Genomic DNA, 18,184 nt, shown 5'->3' on the forward strand with positions numbered 1-18,184 from the left:
CTTAAATAAATAAAAAATAATAATAATAATTGAAATACCTTGTTTAAACACTGAAAAGTAAAATTCCCACCTTTTCCTGCCTAGAGACACCGCTGTAGTTATCGATTTCTTTTGTGTCTTTCCAGGGACTTTCTGCACTCACGCATTACTTAAGTCCCACTGGAAAGATCTTTTCGGTATCCAAAAAAAAAAAGGAAGGGTTATAAATACGAATTTATTACAAATGCATGGGAGTTGGTGTCCTACAAAACCTGCCTTATGTAAGGTGTAAGGCAGGCATATGCATCTCCCTTTTACAGTTGGATAATCGTGTTTGCCAATGTCCTTGGGTAAGTTGCAAGTTACTGTTTCAATGTCTTCGTCTGTAAAATGGATACTAATAGTAGGTACCTAATGGAGTTGCTGTGTAGTCACACAAGAGTTAATGCACGTAAACCATTTAGAATTGGCCAGTGAGCACTATGCAGCGACTGTCGCACTGGGAGGAATTCCTGCCTTCCAGGCTCCCATCGTATTCTGCCTCCTCAAATCAATGCCTAACATCGAAACCACTCTAGCAGGTTGAGGCGCGGTTCAGTGGCATTGTCCATAGGTGTTAGCTCTTTGGAACACCAATATGCCCTATCTGCTCTGCTAAGTAAGGGCTGGAGGAAATCTTGCTGGGTTCCTGTCCCTCCCCACTTCCCACTTCAGCAAATACTGGCTCTGCCTTCTGAACAACACCCCCAGCCCGCCCCCACTCCAGGCAGTCTGCAACATGAGATTGTGGGAAAAACGAAGAACAGGTGTCCCATCTGACCCCAGGTCTAGGTCTCCTGTGCTGTGGCCAGAGAATGCAGGGTCAGAAATGAGGGTGCAGCAATGAGAGCGCCAGGGAAGGGGCCTGGGTGGGAAGGACTCTCTCTTCCGGTGAGGTCAGATCCACTGGGAGTTGGAAAGTTCTGGACACCATAACTTTCAAATCTTACATATACTATTTCATTTCTCAACGTGTTTCTTTCTTTAAAAAAAAAAATTGGCTGCACTGGGTCTAGTTCCCCGACAAGGGATGGAACTCCTGTTTCCGGGCATTCGAGCTCCAGTCTTAGCCACTGGACCATCAGGGAAGTCCCCCTCAATGTGTTTCTTTTTGAGGAGCTTTTCCTCCAAGAGGTAGAGTCTGTGTTGCCCCCACCCCCAGGACCACCCAGACTGCAGTGCTAAAGTACCAAAAGCAGGCCTTATGAGGAGGGATACAGACACTGTTTTTTGGGGGCCTACAATGATAGTGACTTAGGTGGTTGGGGAACCATGAAGCAAGATGATGGAAAATGTGGATTTTGGAGTTGGACAAACCTGGCCTCAAATCCCAACTTTGTCACTGAACTGTAACTTCAGATAAGTGGTCTATTCACTCTAAGCCTCATTTTCGTATAAAATGGGAATGCTCTCTTAAGTGAGAAAATAATACTTACCTAATGAGATTCTTACAAGAGTTGAATGAGATTGAGTTTTTAGCTACATGATAGCTATTGTGGGGAGGAGAGAAGCTATTTACAATAACAGTATGCACCCTGGAATCAGGGGGAGTTGACAAAGAGCAAGAAAAAACTTGTAAAATAGAAGATGTATGAAAACTTTGTTAAGTCTGGGCTGATTTTTAGGTAAAAAGTATAGTCACTGTGTCTCTAGGTCTGGGTTTTCCAAACATAATTCACTGTATTTCAGTACATTGTTATCTGTTTTCTATTGTTTGACTTATTTCTCTTCAAACTGTAAGTTCATGAGTATATAGACATTAATATCCTTAGTTTACATATGAGTAAATAGAGCAAGAAAGGTTAACAGACTGCCTAGGTTCAAATCCCCTAGCTATGTGACCTATTTTTTTTTTTTTTATGCTACAGATTTAGTTTATTTTCCACACAGGCTCTTTAGAAAGCAGTCATCCCATCATTTTAGATTTTCATCTTCCAGCGCTACAATTCCAGGTATAGAAACGAGTCGGGAATGGATGTGAAAGTCTTGTAGTTATGACAAGCATCAAATTCGTGAGAAATCTTCTGGGGCTGGTCTCCAGGCATGCTCAATAAACCTTCTGTCCAACTTTCCCATGGCCACCAGATCTACCCTTTTGGAAGACAGGAGTTGTGCAGGAATGACCACGCCCATTGCTGCAGCATTTCATTCCCCTGGGACAGGAATCATCTCCTGAGCACATTTCAGCACAAGCTCCCGGAGTACCTTTGGGCACCTCTGGGCAGAATCCAGGTGTCTGTCGTCCTTTGACAGGAGACTTGTGAGCCCAGGTCACCTCTAGTCCCCTGACGATGAAAGCCAGCAGAACAAAGATAGTCCCTGTCTTCATGGTGGCTTCCGGTGTGGTCAGAAAAATGTATTTTAATTTACGTTTATTTCCCTGAAAACTCTTTAGGTTGAACTTTTGGATATCAGCCATTTGGATATCCTCTTTTGTGTGAAGCCCCTGTTCCAGTGGGTTACTATCTTTTTCTTATTACTTTGTAAGAGTATTTATGGATAGAGATAGATATTTGGGATCAAGCCTTTTATTACAGTATATATAGATGCAAATATTAATATCTTTTTCCACTCTGTGGCCTGCCTTCTCGTTCTTTTAATGAACAAGATAACTAATTGTAATAAAGCTTAACAATCTGCTTTTGTGTCCTTCAAGAGAAACCTTTTTGCCTATCTGAAGTCATGAAGATATTCTTTTGTGATTATTGATAGATATGCCCTTATTGCCATTTTAATTGTTTTCTGGTTGTTTTGTAGTTCTTCTTTGTTCCTTTTTCTTTTGCTCTCATCCCTTTTGATTTGATGACTATCTTTAGTGTTATATTTGAATTTCTTTCTTTTTGTGTGAGTCATAAGTGTATGTAACTAATGCTTTTCTCTTGCTGCTTTTAAATATCTTTATATTTATAGCTAATTATATTATGTCTAAATGTAATTGAGTATCCTTCATTTTTGTCATTTTAATTGCAGCATGTCTTGATGTGGACTTCTTTGGGTTCATCTTATTTGGGACTTTGTGATTTTTGAATCTGCATGTGCTTCTTTTCCCAGGTTAGGGAAGTTTTCACTTATTAATTCTTTGAGTAAGTTATTTGTGCCTCCCCTCTTCTCTCTCTTTTCCTTCTGGGCCTCTGGAATGTGAATATTAGCATGTTTGATATTGTTCCAGAAGTCTCTTAAACTGTCCTCATTAAAATTTGTTTTCTGTTCAACTTGGGTGATTTCCATTAGTCTGTTTTCTAATTCAGTGTTTCTCTGTATCATCTAATCTACTGTCAATTGTTTCTTCTTTTTTTTGGTATAAAGCAGCACAGATTTATTATATTATAGTTCTAGTTGTCAGAAGTAAAAACTGGATCTCTTAGGACTAATTCAAGATGTTGACAGGGTTGTCTCCCCTCTGGAATCTCCAAGGGAAGAATCTGTTTCCTTCCTAGTCATTTCTTATTTAATCTGTTCTCTTGCTTTTCTCAAGCTTCTAGAGGCTGCTAGTATGTCTTTGTTCTTAGTGCAGGAGCATAACCTCTTTTTTTTGTGGCTGTGCAGGTCTTCGTTGCTGTGCGGGCTTGTCTCTAGTTGTGGGGAGTAGGGGCTGCCCTCTAGCTGCGGTGGCGTCTCTTGTTGCAGGTTATGGGCTCCAGGGCACGTGGCCGTCAGTAGCTGGGGCTTGTGGGCTCTAGAGCACAGGCTCATTAGCTGTGGCGTGTGGACTTGGGGCGGCATGTAGGCTCTTCCTGGACCAGGGATGGAGACTGTGACTCCTGCATTGGCAGGTGGATTCTTTACTAGGGAAGCCCTCGCTTTCTTCTTATAAGGACCCTGGTGATTACACTGGGTCCATCCAAATAATCCAGAATTATTCCCCCCCAACTCAAAAAATTCTTAGCTTGATGACCTGTAACAATTTCACTTCAGTAATTATCTTCAGATCTCTTTCATCCTTCTTTATAAATTTCTGATGCCTTATTAAACTTCCCATGGTCCATCTACTCTTTTCCTCAGTTTGTTGAGCATCTTTTAGGAGCAGTACCTTGAACTCTTTATTGGGTAGATTGCTTATCTGGAGATAAGTAGACTTCACTTAGTTCTTCTTCTGGAGTTTTGTGTGGCTTCTTTGTTGGCAACATATTCTTCCCTCTCCTCATTTTACTGCTTCTCCATGTTTATTTCTATGTGTTAAGTAGGTTGGTTAGACTTCCTGATCTTGGAGAAGTGATCTTATGCAGGTGACATCCTGTGGGGCTCAGTGATACACTCCCCTCTGTCAGGGAGCCTCCTAAGCAGGCTTCATGGGCCTTTCTGCTGTGATGAGGCTGACTACCACGGGCATGCTTGTAAGTGGGGTTGGCCCCCAGACCAATTGGCTGTCAGTCCTACCTTGGGCAGTGGTTGCCGGCCCCTGGTAGGTGGAACCAGGTCCTGGGGTGCCTGACTCTGGGGGCTGGGAAGGCTGGTGCTGAGCCCTTTTTCAGGCAGGGCTAGGTCCTTGCATGTATGGCTGCTCAGCCCTGGGGGTCTTGGAACTGGTTCTCACTTGCTCCTAGCTTTATAAACTAGAGGGGGATTCCAAAATTGTACTTTGCAACACCAGTGTCCTGGTAGAATGATCTCCCCCAAATGGCTGCCCCTAAGGGACTACCATTTGCTTCCTGCTTCTCTGGGAGGTTTTCCCAGGATCAGAAAGCAGGTCTGACCCAAGCTCATACAAATTATTGCCATTATGTTGGATCTCAGACTATATAATATTTTGGTGTGCCCTCTAAGAACAGTGTCTCTGTTTTCTACTGTTGCTGGCTCTCCCATATGCAAGCCTTCAAAGCCAGATGTTCTGGGGCTCATCTTCTGGTACAGAACCCCCAGCCTGGGGGCCTCAATTTTGGGCTCAGACCCCTCACTTCTTGGGAAGAACCTCTACTGTTGTGATTAGCCTCCTGTCTTGGCATTTCCTATCCAGGGTTGGAGGTCTTGACCATACCAGGTCTCTGCCCCTCCTACCTGTCTTATGGGTCCTTCTTATATCTTTGGTAGTGGTGCTTTAGTCGCTAAATTGTGTGTCCAACTCTTGTGACCCCACAGACTGTAGCCTGCCAGGCTCCTCTGTCCATGGGATTCTCCAGGCAAGAGTACTGGAGTGGATTGCCGTTTCCTTTTCCGGGTTTTATATCTTTATTGTAGAAAAATCTTTTCTGCTGGTCTTCAGGTTGTCCTCATAGATAGTTGCTCTGTAAGTAGTTGTAAATTTTGTGTGCTGGTGACAGGAGGTGAGCTCAGGGTCTTCCTACTCCACCATTTTGGCCATATCTCTTCAGTGAAGGAAAATTCAGCAATATGGATGAACTTGAGGACCTCATGCTAAGTAGTAAGCCTATCACAATAAAACAGATACTGTATGATTCTACTTACATAAGGTAGAGTAGTCAAAATCATAAAGACAGAAAATATAATGGTGGTTGCTAGGGACTAGGTGGAGGGGACTACAGGAAATTATAATTTAGTGGGTATAGAGTTTCAGTATACAAAATGAAAAGAATTATGGGGATGGATGGTTGTGATGGTTATAGAACCATGTAAAGGTGCTTAATACTACTAAATGCACACTTACAATTGGTTAAGATGGTAATTCTTTGCACATTTTATCACAATTTTTTAAGAAATAGGAAAAAAAAAAACCAATGAGGTAGTCTCTTTAAAGTACTGAGAGACATTAACTGTCTACATAACATTTATATCCATTGAAACTATCATTCAAGAGAGAGGTAAAAATGAAAACATTTTCAGACACACAAAGGCCAAGAAAGTTTGCAACCCAAAGGCCATTCCTTACGAAACCTATTTAAAGAGTAGTTTAGCAAGTAAAAAAACCCAAGAGGTACAGGTATAAGAAAAATATAGAAGATGATTAATTAGCAACTGTTTATTGTTAAAAAGAATCTTTTTTAATTAAAAAAGCTAAAGCTTCACACAGCAGAATAAGATTGACTGCATTATGCAATGGGCCTCTTATTGTCATTGTCCTGTTCAGGAGGAAAATGTAAGATATTGGCTAATTTTACATATTAGTAGACAAAAATAATAGTTAAGAATGTATATTAACTACTTAAGGGCAAAGACTAAAAGAATAGAAATGCAATGCATATCTTCCAAACCAGTAAAGGGTTTTTAAAAGGGGGCAGGATGTATATGGAAAATTTTATCAGTTCTCTAGAAGGTAGGAAAGATGTCAAACAGAAATTTTAAAAAGACTGCTAAACAGAAAATACACAAAAAGATAGCAGAAAAAAGTCCAGATAGAGAAGCAGTCACATTGCAACATAAAAGACAGAACTCTTGGCCTATGTTTAAGTGAGATGAGTGTTTATTCCAGAACAGGAGAAAAGGCCAGGATAGCTTTCCTAACTTCTTAAGATGTTTTTGTGAAGAGCTAAAAAGAGAAAGAGAGAGAATATTGTTCCCAGAATCTGTCTGAAGAATTTACTAGAAAAAAATTTTTTTTAGACAACTAAAGTGGTGGGACAGAAATTAGCATTAATCATAATGGCAAGAATCATCAGTGGCCTCTAACATCACAATCAGAAAAACAACTAGAAGTTATGTGCCTACTGGTGAAGGTATGCAACTTTATGTATAAAGTTTTCTTGTCAAAACAACTGTCAAACATGAATCTGATCAAGTCTTTAGGTCTAAATGCCAATTCACAGAACATATAGTGGGCAGATAGAGAAGGCAATGGCACCCCACTCCAGTACTCTTGCCTGGAAAATCTCATGGACCGAGGAGCCTGGTGGGCTGCAGTCCATGGGGTCACTAAGAGTCAGACACGACTGAGTGACTTCACGTTCACTTTTCACTTTCATGCATTGGAGAAGGAAATGGCAACCCACTCCAGTGTTCTTGCCTGGAGAATTCCAGGGACAGAGGAGCCTGGTGGGCTGCTGTCTATGGGGTCGCACAGAGTCAGACTTAGCAGCAGCAGCATATAAAACAATGGTACAGTTGAGAAAACCAATAAAATCCAAAATGCTTCTTTGAAAAATAAAATAGAATAAACAACAAAACACTATCAAAATTGATCAAGAGTAAAAAGAGAAAAGACAAAATAAGAATTATTGGAAATGATGGCAGAACAAAGCTAGAAATAGAGATCATCTTATTGTTAGGGATTATCATGAATTGTTGGTACATTTGAAACATTATATGAAACAGATCATCTTCCAGAAATATATAAATTATTAAAATTGACTTAGAAAGAATAGAAAACAGTATGCCACTAACTGTTCAATTGGTAATCAAAATTTTACAAATCATTTTTCCTTTCAACCTCCCAAATCCAGTCCCAACAGTTTAAGAAATCCTGGTTTTATACTGTTTCACAGTTGAAAAAAGGGCAAGCTACCCAAATCACTTTTGAGGCTAGCATAACCTTGATGTCCAAACCAGAAAATAATATACTGTGAGACAAAAAATTTTAAACCAATTATTCTTATGATCCTAAGGTGCTGAATTGTTAAATAAAATGTAAGCAAATCAAATTTGGCAGTTTATATAATAATAATCATGATCAAGTAGGGTTTGTCCTGGGAGTGTAAGAAAACATCATAAAATCTATTAAGGTATACACCATATTTACAAAATAAAGAAAAAAATGTGATACTTTAAATAGATGCAGAAGAACATTTATTAACATTCTACAATCATTTAAAAAATGACATTTTTAGTAAACTTCAGGGTGAAAAGGTAGATATCAAAGTAGTAGTCTACAAAACTAGATTGAAGAAAAATATAATGATCTTAATAGACACAGAAAAAAATTTTATAAAATTCAACACTCGTTCATTTAAAAATTATACTCTTTACTGAACTAAAGGTAAAGGATGGTCATTAAAAACCTACAGCAAGAATTATATTTAAAAATGAAACTTCAGAAGCAGCCCTAATTAAAGTCAAGAATAAGACATGTATATCCAGTGTTGTAGTGTCTATTTATCATTTTTGTTGTTGTTCAGTCGCTCAGTCATGTCTTACTCCTTGCAACCCCATGGATGGCAGCATGCTAGGTTTCCTTGTCCTGCAACGTCTCCCGGAGCTTGCTCAAACTCATGTCTGTTGAGTCGGTGATGCCATCCAACCATCTCAACCTCTGTTGTCCCCTTCTCCTCGTGCCTTCAATCTTTCCCAGCATCAAGGTCTTTTCTAATGAGTCAGTTTTTCGCATCAGGTGGCCCAGGGTATTGGAGCTTCAGCTTCAACATCAGTCCTTCCAATGAATATTCAGGATTGATTTAGGATTGACTGGTTTAACCTCCAGTCCCTTTGCAGTCCAAGGGACTCTCAAGAGTCTTCTCCAACACCACAGTTCAAAAGCATCTGTTCTTTGGCACTCAGCCTTCTTTATAGTCCAACTCTCACATCTATACATGACTACTGGAAAAACCATAGCTTTTTTTTTTTTTTTTTTACAAAAGTTTATTCTTAAATGTACAATAGGTTCCAAGACAACACTTCATTCTAGCTATAGGTGGCAACAGATATTATGGCAGGGAATCCAGCTGTTTAAACAGGAATGGAACTAAGGGTCATCACTGCCTCAGGCACAGATTTGCCAGATTTCTTAATTCCACCGGTGGCCAGGGGGCCTTTCCCCTAGGCCTTTGCTTTTAGCTCCTCGAGTTTCTTCTGCTCTTCCTTCTGCTTCTGTTTGAATGCCTTATCTTCCTCGTCCATCTCCTTGGCTTGCTTCTTGGGCTGCTTCAGGGGCTTCTTCTTGCCACCTTCGTGGCCCGACATGGCGACTGCCGCCCCTTCCCCCAAAACCATAGCTTTGATGATATGGACCTTTGTTATAAATATGGAAAAAGAAAAGAGGAGATTTCTTTTTTCAAAAAGGCATAGTTTTATGACCTCAGGATAAGAAGTAATTCCTTAAATACAAGAAACACAATAAATGTTTAAAACATTCAAATGTAGAACTCTGTACAATAAAAGACACATCACAAAATGAGAGAAGATATTTACAACCCACAGAGCTAACAGGATTTGATTAGAAAATCTAATCCACTAGGGGTGATGTGGAATAAAGCATTTATTATGAAAATTTGATCTTATATAACTATAGGAACTGGTTAAACAGTTCATGGACAAATATTGCTTCTGCATCTAATACTGAAACTTCAAGTAGGTAGGGTAGGCAGTGAGGAGTAAAAGTGGACATGAAGTGAGAGGAATGGAATCACTGGAACCTTCAAGGAAGAGCTGAAACTCACGAGAAGAAACTGAAACTCACTTCTTTCACTACCTCGCAGCCTCCAACTTCTGTGATATAAGAGATCAGTAGCTGAATCTGGTGTCTTTCATCTCAGAGCTAACATTGTACCTAGCCCAGGAGTTGAAGAAGCTGAAGAAGAAGATCCAGTGAGACCTAAAAGCTGCAGACTCAGCCCCTGCCTTACACCAGTAAAGTGAACCAACAGGTCCCAGCTCTATGCTTGAGCTGCAATAACACCTGAAGGTACAGCTACCTTCCAAGTATAAACTTAGCTACTTCACTTCTACCTTTGATGGAAATTTCTCCTGTGGCCAATCCTATCTCAGAATCATAGAGGAAAGGAAATTCTAGGAAGTATGATTCCAGCTTAGCTAAAGTGACAAAGTACAAAGCCATCATTGTCCACCCTTTGTCAAAACCATAGCTTTGGTGATATGGACCTTTGTTATAAATATGGAAAAAGGAAAAAGGAGATTTCTTGAAGCTGATATTTATTTCTTGGCATCCATAAATACTTGTTTTCACCAGACTTAACTTTCAAATAAAGGTTGAAAGCAAATGACAGCAAAACTGTGTTTCTGCTTAACATGATATACCTATTTCTGTACAATGAAAATATGTCTTAGCAACTGAGTATGCATATGGAAAAGGTTCATTTCTAACTCTCCCCTGAGGATATAAAGTCTACAGGTTCATAGTTTTCGTAGTTTGGTGATGTTCACTTCTCTTCTAGCTAAGTCACACTACCCATTACATCCTGAGCTAAGTCACACTACCCATTACATCCTGTAACAATTAATGTTAAAAATTTATTTATACAGTAGTGGAATTGGAAGGGAAGGAAAATTCTGGTTAAAACACAAAAATATTTACATCATTGAAATAAGAAGAAAAATGTTGTCCTTATTCCTGCAACAGGTTGTGTTGTTTTAGCTGGTATTTATACTCTTCCACTCCCCATTTCATATTCCCTGCCTGATGGGGTGACCTTCGTTGCTGGTATGTGCCAATAGCACTCCTTCTTGTATTAGTGTGTAATAGTTTTGCTATGGATTTTAAGATACTCCCCATCCCCCACCCTTGATTGTCAGGAACAACCACCCCAGGCAATACAACAACCTTCTTTGCCTATTGATTCACTGGCACGAAGCCGAAGTAGCCAGGGCCAGTCTCAATTTACAGTTCAATGGAACCACTTCTACGTCTCCTGAGAAAATATTTCTCTTTGGGGAACTAATACTCTAAATAGCAGAGCCCAGCGTTTCAGAGACAGAAAGCAATAATTCTGCTAGGGAAGTTCTGTGTATTGTCTCATCTCTGTGTTCAGCTTCCTGGCCTGCTAATCCTTGTTTTGGGAGAAAGAACACCATATGTCAGTTGCTCATTTAGAGCATACCCTGCGTCCTGAAGGGCGTTGCCCAAGCCCTCAAGGTGTTGCCACCCAGCTGGCACCATAACGGAGTCTTCAAAAAACTATTCTACTGTACTCAGGCCAAGTTACTTTAGACTGATGGGAAACAGGAGAAGACTAGTGGATTCCATGAGCCTGAGCCCATTGCTGCTCTTCATTTGCTATAAAAGAAATTCTTTGGCCAGAAGTCATGTTATGTGGAATGCTATATGGGTAAGGCATCCTTTGTGTTCATAGATGATGGTTTTGGCAGAAGCATTGTGGGCAGGAAAGGGAAAATCCATGTCAGTTACTGAATATTCCAGTGAGAACAAAGCCCTGTTCCTTCCTATGTAAACAACCTGCCACCAGGTGGCTGATTGATTTCCCAAGTGGGAACTCAGTGTTGGCTTCTACTCTTGGCAAGTTGGGCACCCAGCAGTGGCTGTAGCCAGACTGGTGTTGGTGAATGGGAATCCATTACTAAGCCCATGCATGACCTCCATCCCTCCCACCATGGCCACATTTTTTCATGAGTCCATTATAGTAACTATACCTACTTTGTCTTTGGAAATTAAGTACCATCACTTGGTCCCTGCTAATGTGAGATTCCATCATCTCCACTGAATTTGGGGAACCAGATGAATGTTGTAAATTCCTCCATCATTTTTGGTCAACAGAGAATAGCCACCATAGACCTCTTCAAAGATATCAGAGCTCTCCTGTGAATGTGTTTTTCACAGATTTGATGAAAGGAGTGTTTTCTGGACTTTCTGGAGCACGTAGGTAAATAAGTCTTATATGATAAATCTACTGTAGCATTCCAATCTTCCTTAACCTTTGAATATTTTCTTCTACTGTATACCAAAGAAGTTTTGACCTTCTAACTTCCAGATTTCAATCAACCAACTGAACGAATGGTTGGAAAAGCTCAAGCTCTATACATTTCCCTAGGTTTCTGTTGATGTAAATTGGCAAAGTCATGCAATTATTTTGGTGTTTATCACACCTTCTCATGGATCATGCTTTGTATTTCACCCTTTAAAGTCTGTCTGGACTTGAGCCTATGAGCAGTGGAGGTAGATCCTGAGAAAAATCAAGACCACTGCTTCAGAGAAGGCCATTACAGGCCCCACAGACAAGAAAGGTTCCTTACTGGGGTGGAAGGGTCATTGCCACTGAAAAAAGAGGTTCAACAGAACTTAGGCACTCAAGGTCCCCAGGTTCACTGGAATCTGTCAATACATGTCTCCATCCTAATTTTCATGGTCCTACTCCTTCACAATCAACTTCCTAATTTTAACAGAAGAGGCTTATGAGGCTTATACAAGCCTCTTAGCCTCCTCCATCAGAGGGTAGACAGAAGAAGCAAAAAAAAAACAAACCAAAAAACATAGTCCTGTAGTGACTAAAACAAAAACCACATTACAGAAAGTTAATCAGCATGAAAAAGCCCAAAGTTATGTACCAGATGAACGGACAAGATAAAACCCCAGAAAAACAACTAAATGAGGTGGAGATGGGCAACCTTCCAGAAAAATGATTCAGAATAATGATAGTGAAGATAATTCAGGGTTTCAGAAAAAGAATGGAGGCAAAGATTGAGAAGATGCAAGAAATGTTTACCAAAGACCTACAGGAACTAAAGAACAAACAAGCAGAGATGAAGAATACACTAGAAGGAATCAATAGCAGAATAACTAAGGCAGAACAGATAAGTAACCTGGAGGACAGAATGGTGGAAATCACTGTCATAGAGCAGAATATAGAAAAAAAGAATGAAAAGCAAAGAAGACAGCCTAAGAAACCTCTAGGACAACATTAAACACACCAACATTTGCATTGTAGGGGTCCCAGAAGGAGAAGAGAGAGAGAAAGGACCTGAGAAAATATTTGAAAAGGTAATAGCTGAAAAATTCCCTAACATGGGAAAGATGTAGTCAACCATGTCCAGGAAGTGCAGAGTCCCAGGCAGGATAAACCCAAGGAGGAACACACCAAGACACATAGTAATCAAACTGATGAAAATTAAAGACAAAGATAAAATATTAAAAACAAGGAAAAAATGACAATATACAAGGGAACTCCTATAAGATTATCAGTTCATTTCTCAATAGAAACTCTACAAGCCAGAAGGGAATGGCATGATATGTTTAAAGGGGTGAAAGGGAAGAACTTAATTGAGAATACTCTACCCAGCAAGACTCTCATTCAGATTTGACAGAGAAATCAAAAGCTTTCCAGACAAGCAAAAGTTAAGAGAATTCATTACCACCAAACCAGCTTTACAACAAATGCTAAAGGAACTTCTCTAGGCAGGAAACAAGAGAAGGAAAAGACCTACACAAAATAAACCCAAAACAATTAAAATGATATATGTTATCATATATATATATTTTAGAAAACATGTATAATATGTATAATTATATATTATAACATAATATATATTTTAGAAAACATTAATTTCTGCCCACCTTAAAAATGTATAACATTTTGATTCCACTTGTTTGATTTAGTATGAATAAAAGGCTAGATTTCTAATTTATATTCACTCAAAAATTTAATATAATTTTGGCATGCATTTTGGCAACTAATATTATTGCTAAAGTCTAGAAATTTTATCTTGATGATTTAAAAATTTTTTTGGAATGAAGCTTGAAACTTCTAATCCAATTCTGAGAATATAAAGAAATACTATGCTGTAAAAGAAACAGCAAATGAACATGTGATATAATATTATTAACTAAAGTACAGAGTTTGTTCAAATTTAACAAAATGTTATGCTGCTGCTGCTGCTGCTGCTAAGTCGCTTCAGTCGTGTCCGACTCTGTGCGACCCCCTAGACAGCAGCCCACCAGGCTCCCCCGTCCCTGGGATTCTCCAGGCAAGAACACTGGAGTGGGTTGCCCTTTCCTTCTCCAATGCATGAAAGTGAAAAGTGAAAGTGAAGTCGCTCAGTCATGTACGACTCTTTGCAACCCCATGGACTGCAGCCTACCAGGCTCCTCCGCTAGTGTCCATTATTTGGCAAAGAACCTGTCTGCTGATGTAGGAGATGTAAGTGATGCAGGTTCGATCCATGGGTTGGGAAGATCCCCCTGGAGGAGGGCATGGCAACCCACTCCAGTACTCTTGCCTGGAGAATCCCATGGACAGAGGAGCCTGGTGGGCTACAGCCCATAGGGTTGCAAAGAGTTGAACAAGACTAAAGTGACTAACAGCAGCAGCAGCAGAACACACCACCGCAGTAGAGAACTAGTTTCTTTCTCTGGATTGAGGGGAGAAACCTCGCAGTACACACCAATATTCTGAGCCTTAGTCAGGACCCCAGGGCCACTGGGGACTGAGGAAGTTGGAACAGGTATGTTGGGAGACCCCTTGGCTGCCCTTTCCTCTAACACCCTTGAAAATCTTTGTCCCTTTTCTCTTTTTCCATCTTCTCTATGGTAGATTCTTTCTCCATCTCTTTTTCTCTTTCATCTTTTCAAAGGGAGACTTTTTCACTCAGAAGAAAGGAGCTAACTGGGGAATATCAAGGTCATTGCAGTGGAGATGCAGGGCCCACACATATCAGGGCTCGAGTCCAGCCCAGCCTACAGGAAGAGAGAGCCTGAGGGCTACCTCGAGGGACGCCCCACACCTCCTGCCCAGCTGCCTCAGCTCCCTCCCACACCTGCTTCCCTGCTCCTCTGCCCCCCCTGCACCCCCTTGCACCTGACGGGCCCAGAGCAAACAAGTTGTTTGTTCCTCTCTCTCAGGAACGCACAGCGACACAGAGGAGGTACACATTGCTAACACACTTTGCAGTTACCTACTGTCTCCTAGCTTTTTCTTATGCATGCTGCTTTTAAGACTTTCTCTGAAATTCTGTGCTCTTTAATTAGACTGAAGTCAACAAACATCTATTTGCTTGAGACCTATTTTATGTGCTGGGTTTATGAGGGCTACAAAGAAACGAGGACAACCATTTGTTCCCACTGGGAACTCACAGTCTCATGGTAGGGGAGAGCCACAACTAAGTGATACAACTGTCAAACCAAGTAATGCAACTGGCAAACTAAAAGTGCAGATTCCATGTGAGTACAGTTACAGCTTCAAAGATCTGGGAAGTCTCCTCGGAGGAGGCTTTCTTCTGCAGATCCTTCCAAAGAGAGGAAAGCCTGCCAAGGCAAGAAGACGGGGAGATTACGCAGAAAGAAAGTGCTTTGAGAGAAGAGAGAAGGGCTAGCTAGTATGGACCCATGTGGGCTCCCCAGGTTTAGGGATGGGCAAAGGCAGAGGGAAGAAGCAGTGAGCAGAGGGGAAGTGTGAGTACCAGGGCAAACAGCCGTAATTCAGGGAACTGGTGTATTTTCTATCCACTGAGAGTACTTTAGAACTGAGGTCTAAAGTACCTCAACCGAGCTGTTGAGATCTTCACAACCAGCTAGTCAAAGCCCTCCGTTGTACTGAAAACAAGGACACTGAGTCCAGCCTGCTAACTGGGAAGAGATTTGCGCAAAAGGCAAAACTCAGTCCAGGATTCAGTTTCCAGCTCACTGTACAGCATGCCCTCATGACAACCCAGACCCAGTCAGCAGCTTCTCTGTCATTTTACCCACCAGCCCCGCCTACCACATATTTGCTGAACTGAATTCTATTTCTCCTTTATCCCTCCAGCTTCTAAAGAAAGGAATAAGGAAGAGGGATGATCCTCTACCAAACCCCTGTGTATACCACGGGCCCTGTGTAAGGTGTGTATCTTATTCATCTTCATGGTTTTTCTGTCATTTACATTTTACAGATGGGGAAACTGGATCTTGAAGAGCTAAGATTTGTTTCAGTTAGTGAACTATAAGAATTCAAACACAGGTCCATCTGACTCTAAATTCCACAATGAAGTGTCAACTTAAATGGCTGAAATTAATTTTTTTTAAACTTTATTTATGGCTGTGCTAGATCTTTGTTGCTGTGTGCAGGCTTTCTCTAGTTGCGATGAGCAGGGGCTAGTCTTCTCTGCGGTGGTTTCTCCCGACGTGGAGTGCAGGCTCTAGGCCTGTGAGCTTCAGTAGCTGCAGAGCGCGGACTCAGTAAGTGTGGCATATGGGCTTAGATGCCCCACAGTATGTGGAATCTTCCCAGACCAGGGATCTAACCTGTGTCCCCTGCACTGGCAGGCAGATTCTTAACGTCTGGACCACGAGGGAAGTCCTGAAATGGAATTTAATTGAATTAATTTCTCCTCTCTGCTTCATAGTCCTTCAAAAGGGAAGGATTATTTTTTTCCCTTTGGGGGTGAATGCGGGATGACGTTATAGTAGAAGAGTGTGTGTGTGAGACAGAGTAAAGCCTTTAAAAGACCAGCTTGCTTCAACGGCTCATAACTGACTGAACTTCCAACACCACTAGAAGGGGCAAACAAAGGGATTGGTTCTTTTAAAAAAAGTCACTGCCAGTCAGGTTGAGCCCATCTCTGCATCATCGTGTTCAAACCTGGTCTGAGGGTCCAAAAACTCAGGGGTGTTGTTGAAATGGAAAAACCCAAGAGGAGTTGGGTTATCATGTGTGCGACCTCTCCAAGTGTCTTGTAAGCAGATGGAGTTGGAGGGGGAGAAGATGAAAGAACAACCTAGAAAGCAGTTTCTGTGCTCAGAAGAAAGGGAAATAGAGGTCATCATTTTGGTGGTGGTGGTGTGCGTGTGAGTCACAGGCAGACGTGAAGGGTGCTGGGCAGGGGAAAGAGGGCAGACTTGTCTCAGGCCCTCATACCCGCCCAGACCTTCCCTTGTGCCCTTGTAGCCGTTTAAAGGCTCTTCCACAAGTGGGCTTGTGGGGTTGTCACCAAGCCTTTGCCATAGCCTACTAAGGCCGGGGAGGCCGAGTCCAGGATTGGGGAGAGAACTGGGTGGAAAGGAGCACTGGAGTCCTGGGAAACCTCACGTCCAGGCCAGGAGCAGAGGCTGGGCCTTGCCACCAGCTGGTGGTCTAGGGATTGGGGTGGGGGGTGCTCTGGCTGCCTGTTTGTTCAGCACTGAACTGAGGTTCCTGTTAGGAAGTAGCCTTATTTGTGTTCAGACTGACTTGTTTGCTGTTCACACTTGCATGGAGAGCTGGCCCTTGGGGTCCTGACTTCAAACGTAGGGGTAGGCGTGGGATGTGGGAGCACTTCCCCCAGGGTCCAGAGAGTGCTCTGGGAAAACTAGTGTCTACAAGCTCCTGATGAGGAGAGGGAGGGTTGGACGCCCCTGGAAACTCTGCCCTGGCTCCCGGCTTTCCCGAGGGGAGCCATGTGGGGCTCTCCCAGTGAGGAGTCCTAAGTCAGGAAGGGTGTGGAGCCTGGCTTCCTCACTCAGCAGGGGAAGGGCCTAGTGAGGAACGAAGTATTCTAAGGCCAGAGATGCTGATCTGCTTGGCCTGGGGTGTGCCCAGGGCACTGAGACTTGTAAAACTTTCCCAAGTGAGTCCACTGTGGGGCCAAGGTGAGAAACTCTGTTCTAGAGTCTACCAGCTTCTCAAACCTTAGTGTGCATATACATCACCCAGGAATCTAGTTAAACTGCAGATCCAACTCAAAGTGGGTCTAGGCTGGGTTCTTAGATTCTTCATTTCCAAGGCACTCCTCTGAGGACCATTCCTTGAATGGCAAGGCTCTATACATGCTTTGAACTCCTCATTCCTATTGTCAGGGGAAAGGGGTAGAGCCATGTCCCCAGCTTACTGCACCTGTTTGCTCGGCCTGCCCTTTCCTCACCACCTTACTTGGTTAAGCGATCAACGTAGTTCACAGCCTCTGTGGCCAAGGCCAGTCCTTTAGTCATTCTCGAAGTTTAAGTGGACAAAATAGACCCCCTACCCTACTTGAGACAAACCAATTCAACTGGCTTCAGCTGGGAGGTGTGGCAGAGGTAGGCAGAAGGCAGCAGCAAAAGCAGCAGGCTCATTCTCTGGGCCCAGAGGCCGCAAACATGGAATGGTAGGGTATGTGTTCAAAGAAGGCTTCTTTCCCACGTGCTCTGTTGCAAAGAGGCCTTGCCGTGTCCTCATCCCCTTTTCCTGGATCTGGGTTAGCCCTGTGACTTTGCTTTCATCAGTAGAATATGAAGAAAGTGACACTGTGTAACCTCTGAGGCAGGACTCTGAAGTTTTCCTTTTGCCATTTGGGTGCCTGCTCTTGGGATCCAGCTGCTATGTGAGGAAGCCCAAGCTACTCATGCAGAGAGAATGAGAGAGTCCCAGCCTCCCAGTCAAGATGCTAGATTTGTGAATAAAGCTATCCTGAATGGTCCAGTCCCAGCCACTATCTGATCGCAAGCCAGACAGCTGCATAATTTGCAGAGCCCAGGTAGCTTGGCAGTAAAGAATCTGTCAACTCCATGGACTCCCCGAGTCACCCCAGGTGGGGGCTGACAAGGTCCTCCACTCCTCTTATTTCTCTAGCCTCATCCGCTACTGCCCCCCGTCTCACTCTGCTCCAGACACACTGGCCTTCCGGCCTTCCCTTGACCAAATACACTCCTACTCAGGGCCTTTGCACT

At 42.3% G+C, this 18,184-nt stretch overlaps 1 protein-coding gene and 1 pseudogene across 1 annotated transcript; both read right to left on the reverse strand.

Moving 5' to 3' along the window:
- Positions 1-2,045: 2,045 nt before the first annotated feature.
- On the reverse strand, positions 2,046-2,347 carry LOC120851273 (WAP four-disulfide core domain protein 18-like). Its single transcript, XM_040223928.1, has one exon. It carries the CDS (start codon positions 2,345-2,347, stop codon positions 2,066-2,068), a length of 282 nt encoding a protein of 93 aa, XP_040079862.1. The 3' UTR covers positions 2,046-2,065.
- Positions 2,348-8,455: 6,108 nt separating this feature from the next.
- LOC120851274 lies at positions 8,456-8,819 on the reverse strand (annotated as a pseudogene).
- Positions 8,820-18,184: the final 9,365 nt, after the last annotated feature.

The sequence above is a fragment of the Oryx dammah genome, unplaced genomic scaffold, assembly GCF_014754425.2.
Source record: "Oryx dammah isolate SB20612 unplaced genomic scaffold, SCBI_Odam_1.1 HiC_scaffold_25, whole genome shotgun sequence".
Taxonomy (NCBI): Eukaryota; Metazoa; Chordata; class Mammalia; order Artiodactyla; family Bovidae; genus Oryx; species Oryx dammah.

What these genes read in the sequence shown, in the direction of transcription:
- LOC120851273 (XM_040223928.1), bottom strand. Translation starts at nt 2,347, where the DNA reads ATGAAGACAGGGACTATCTTTGTTCTGCTGGCTTTCATCGTCAGGGGA.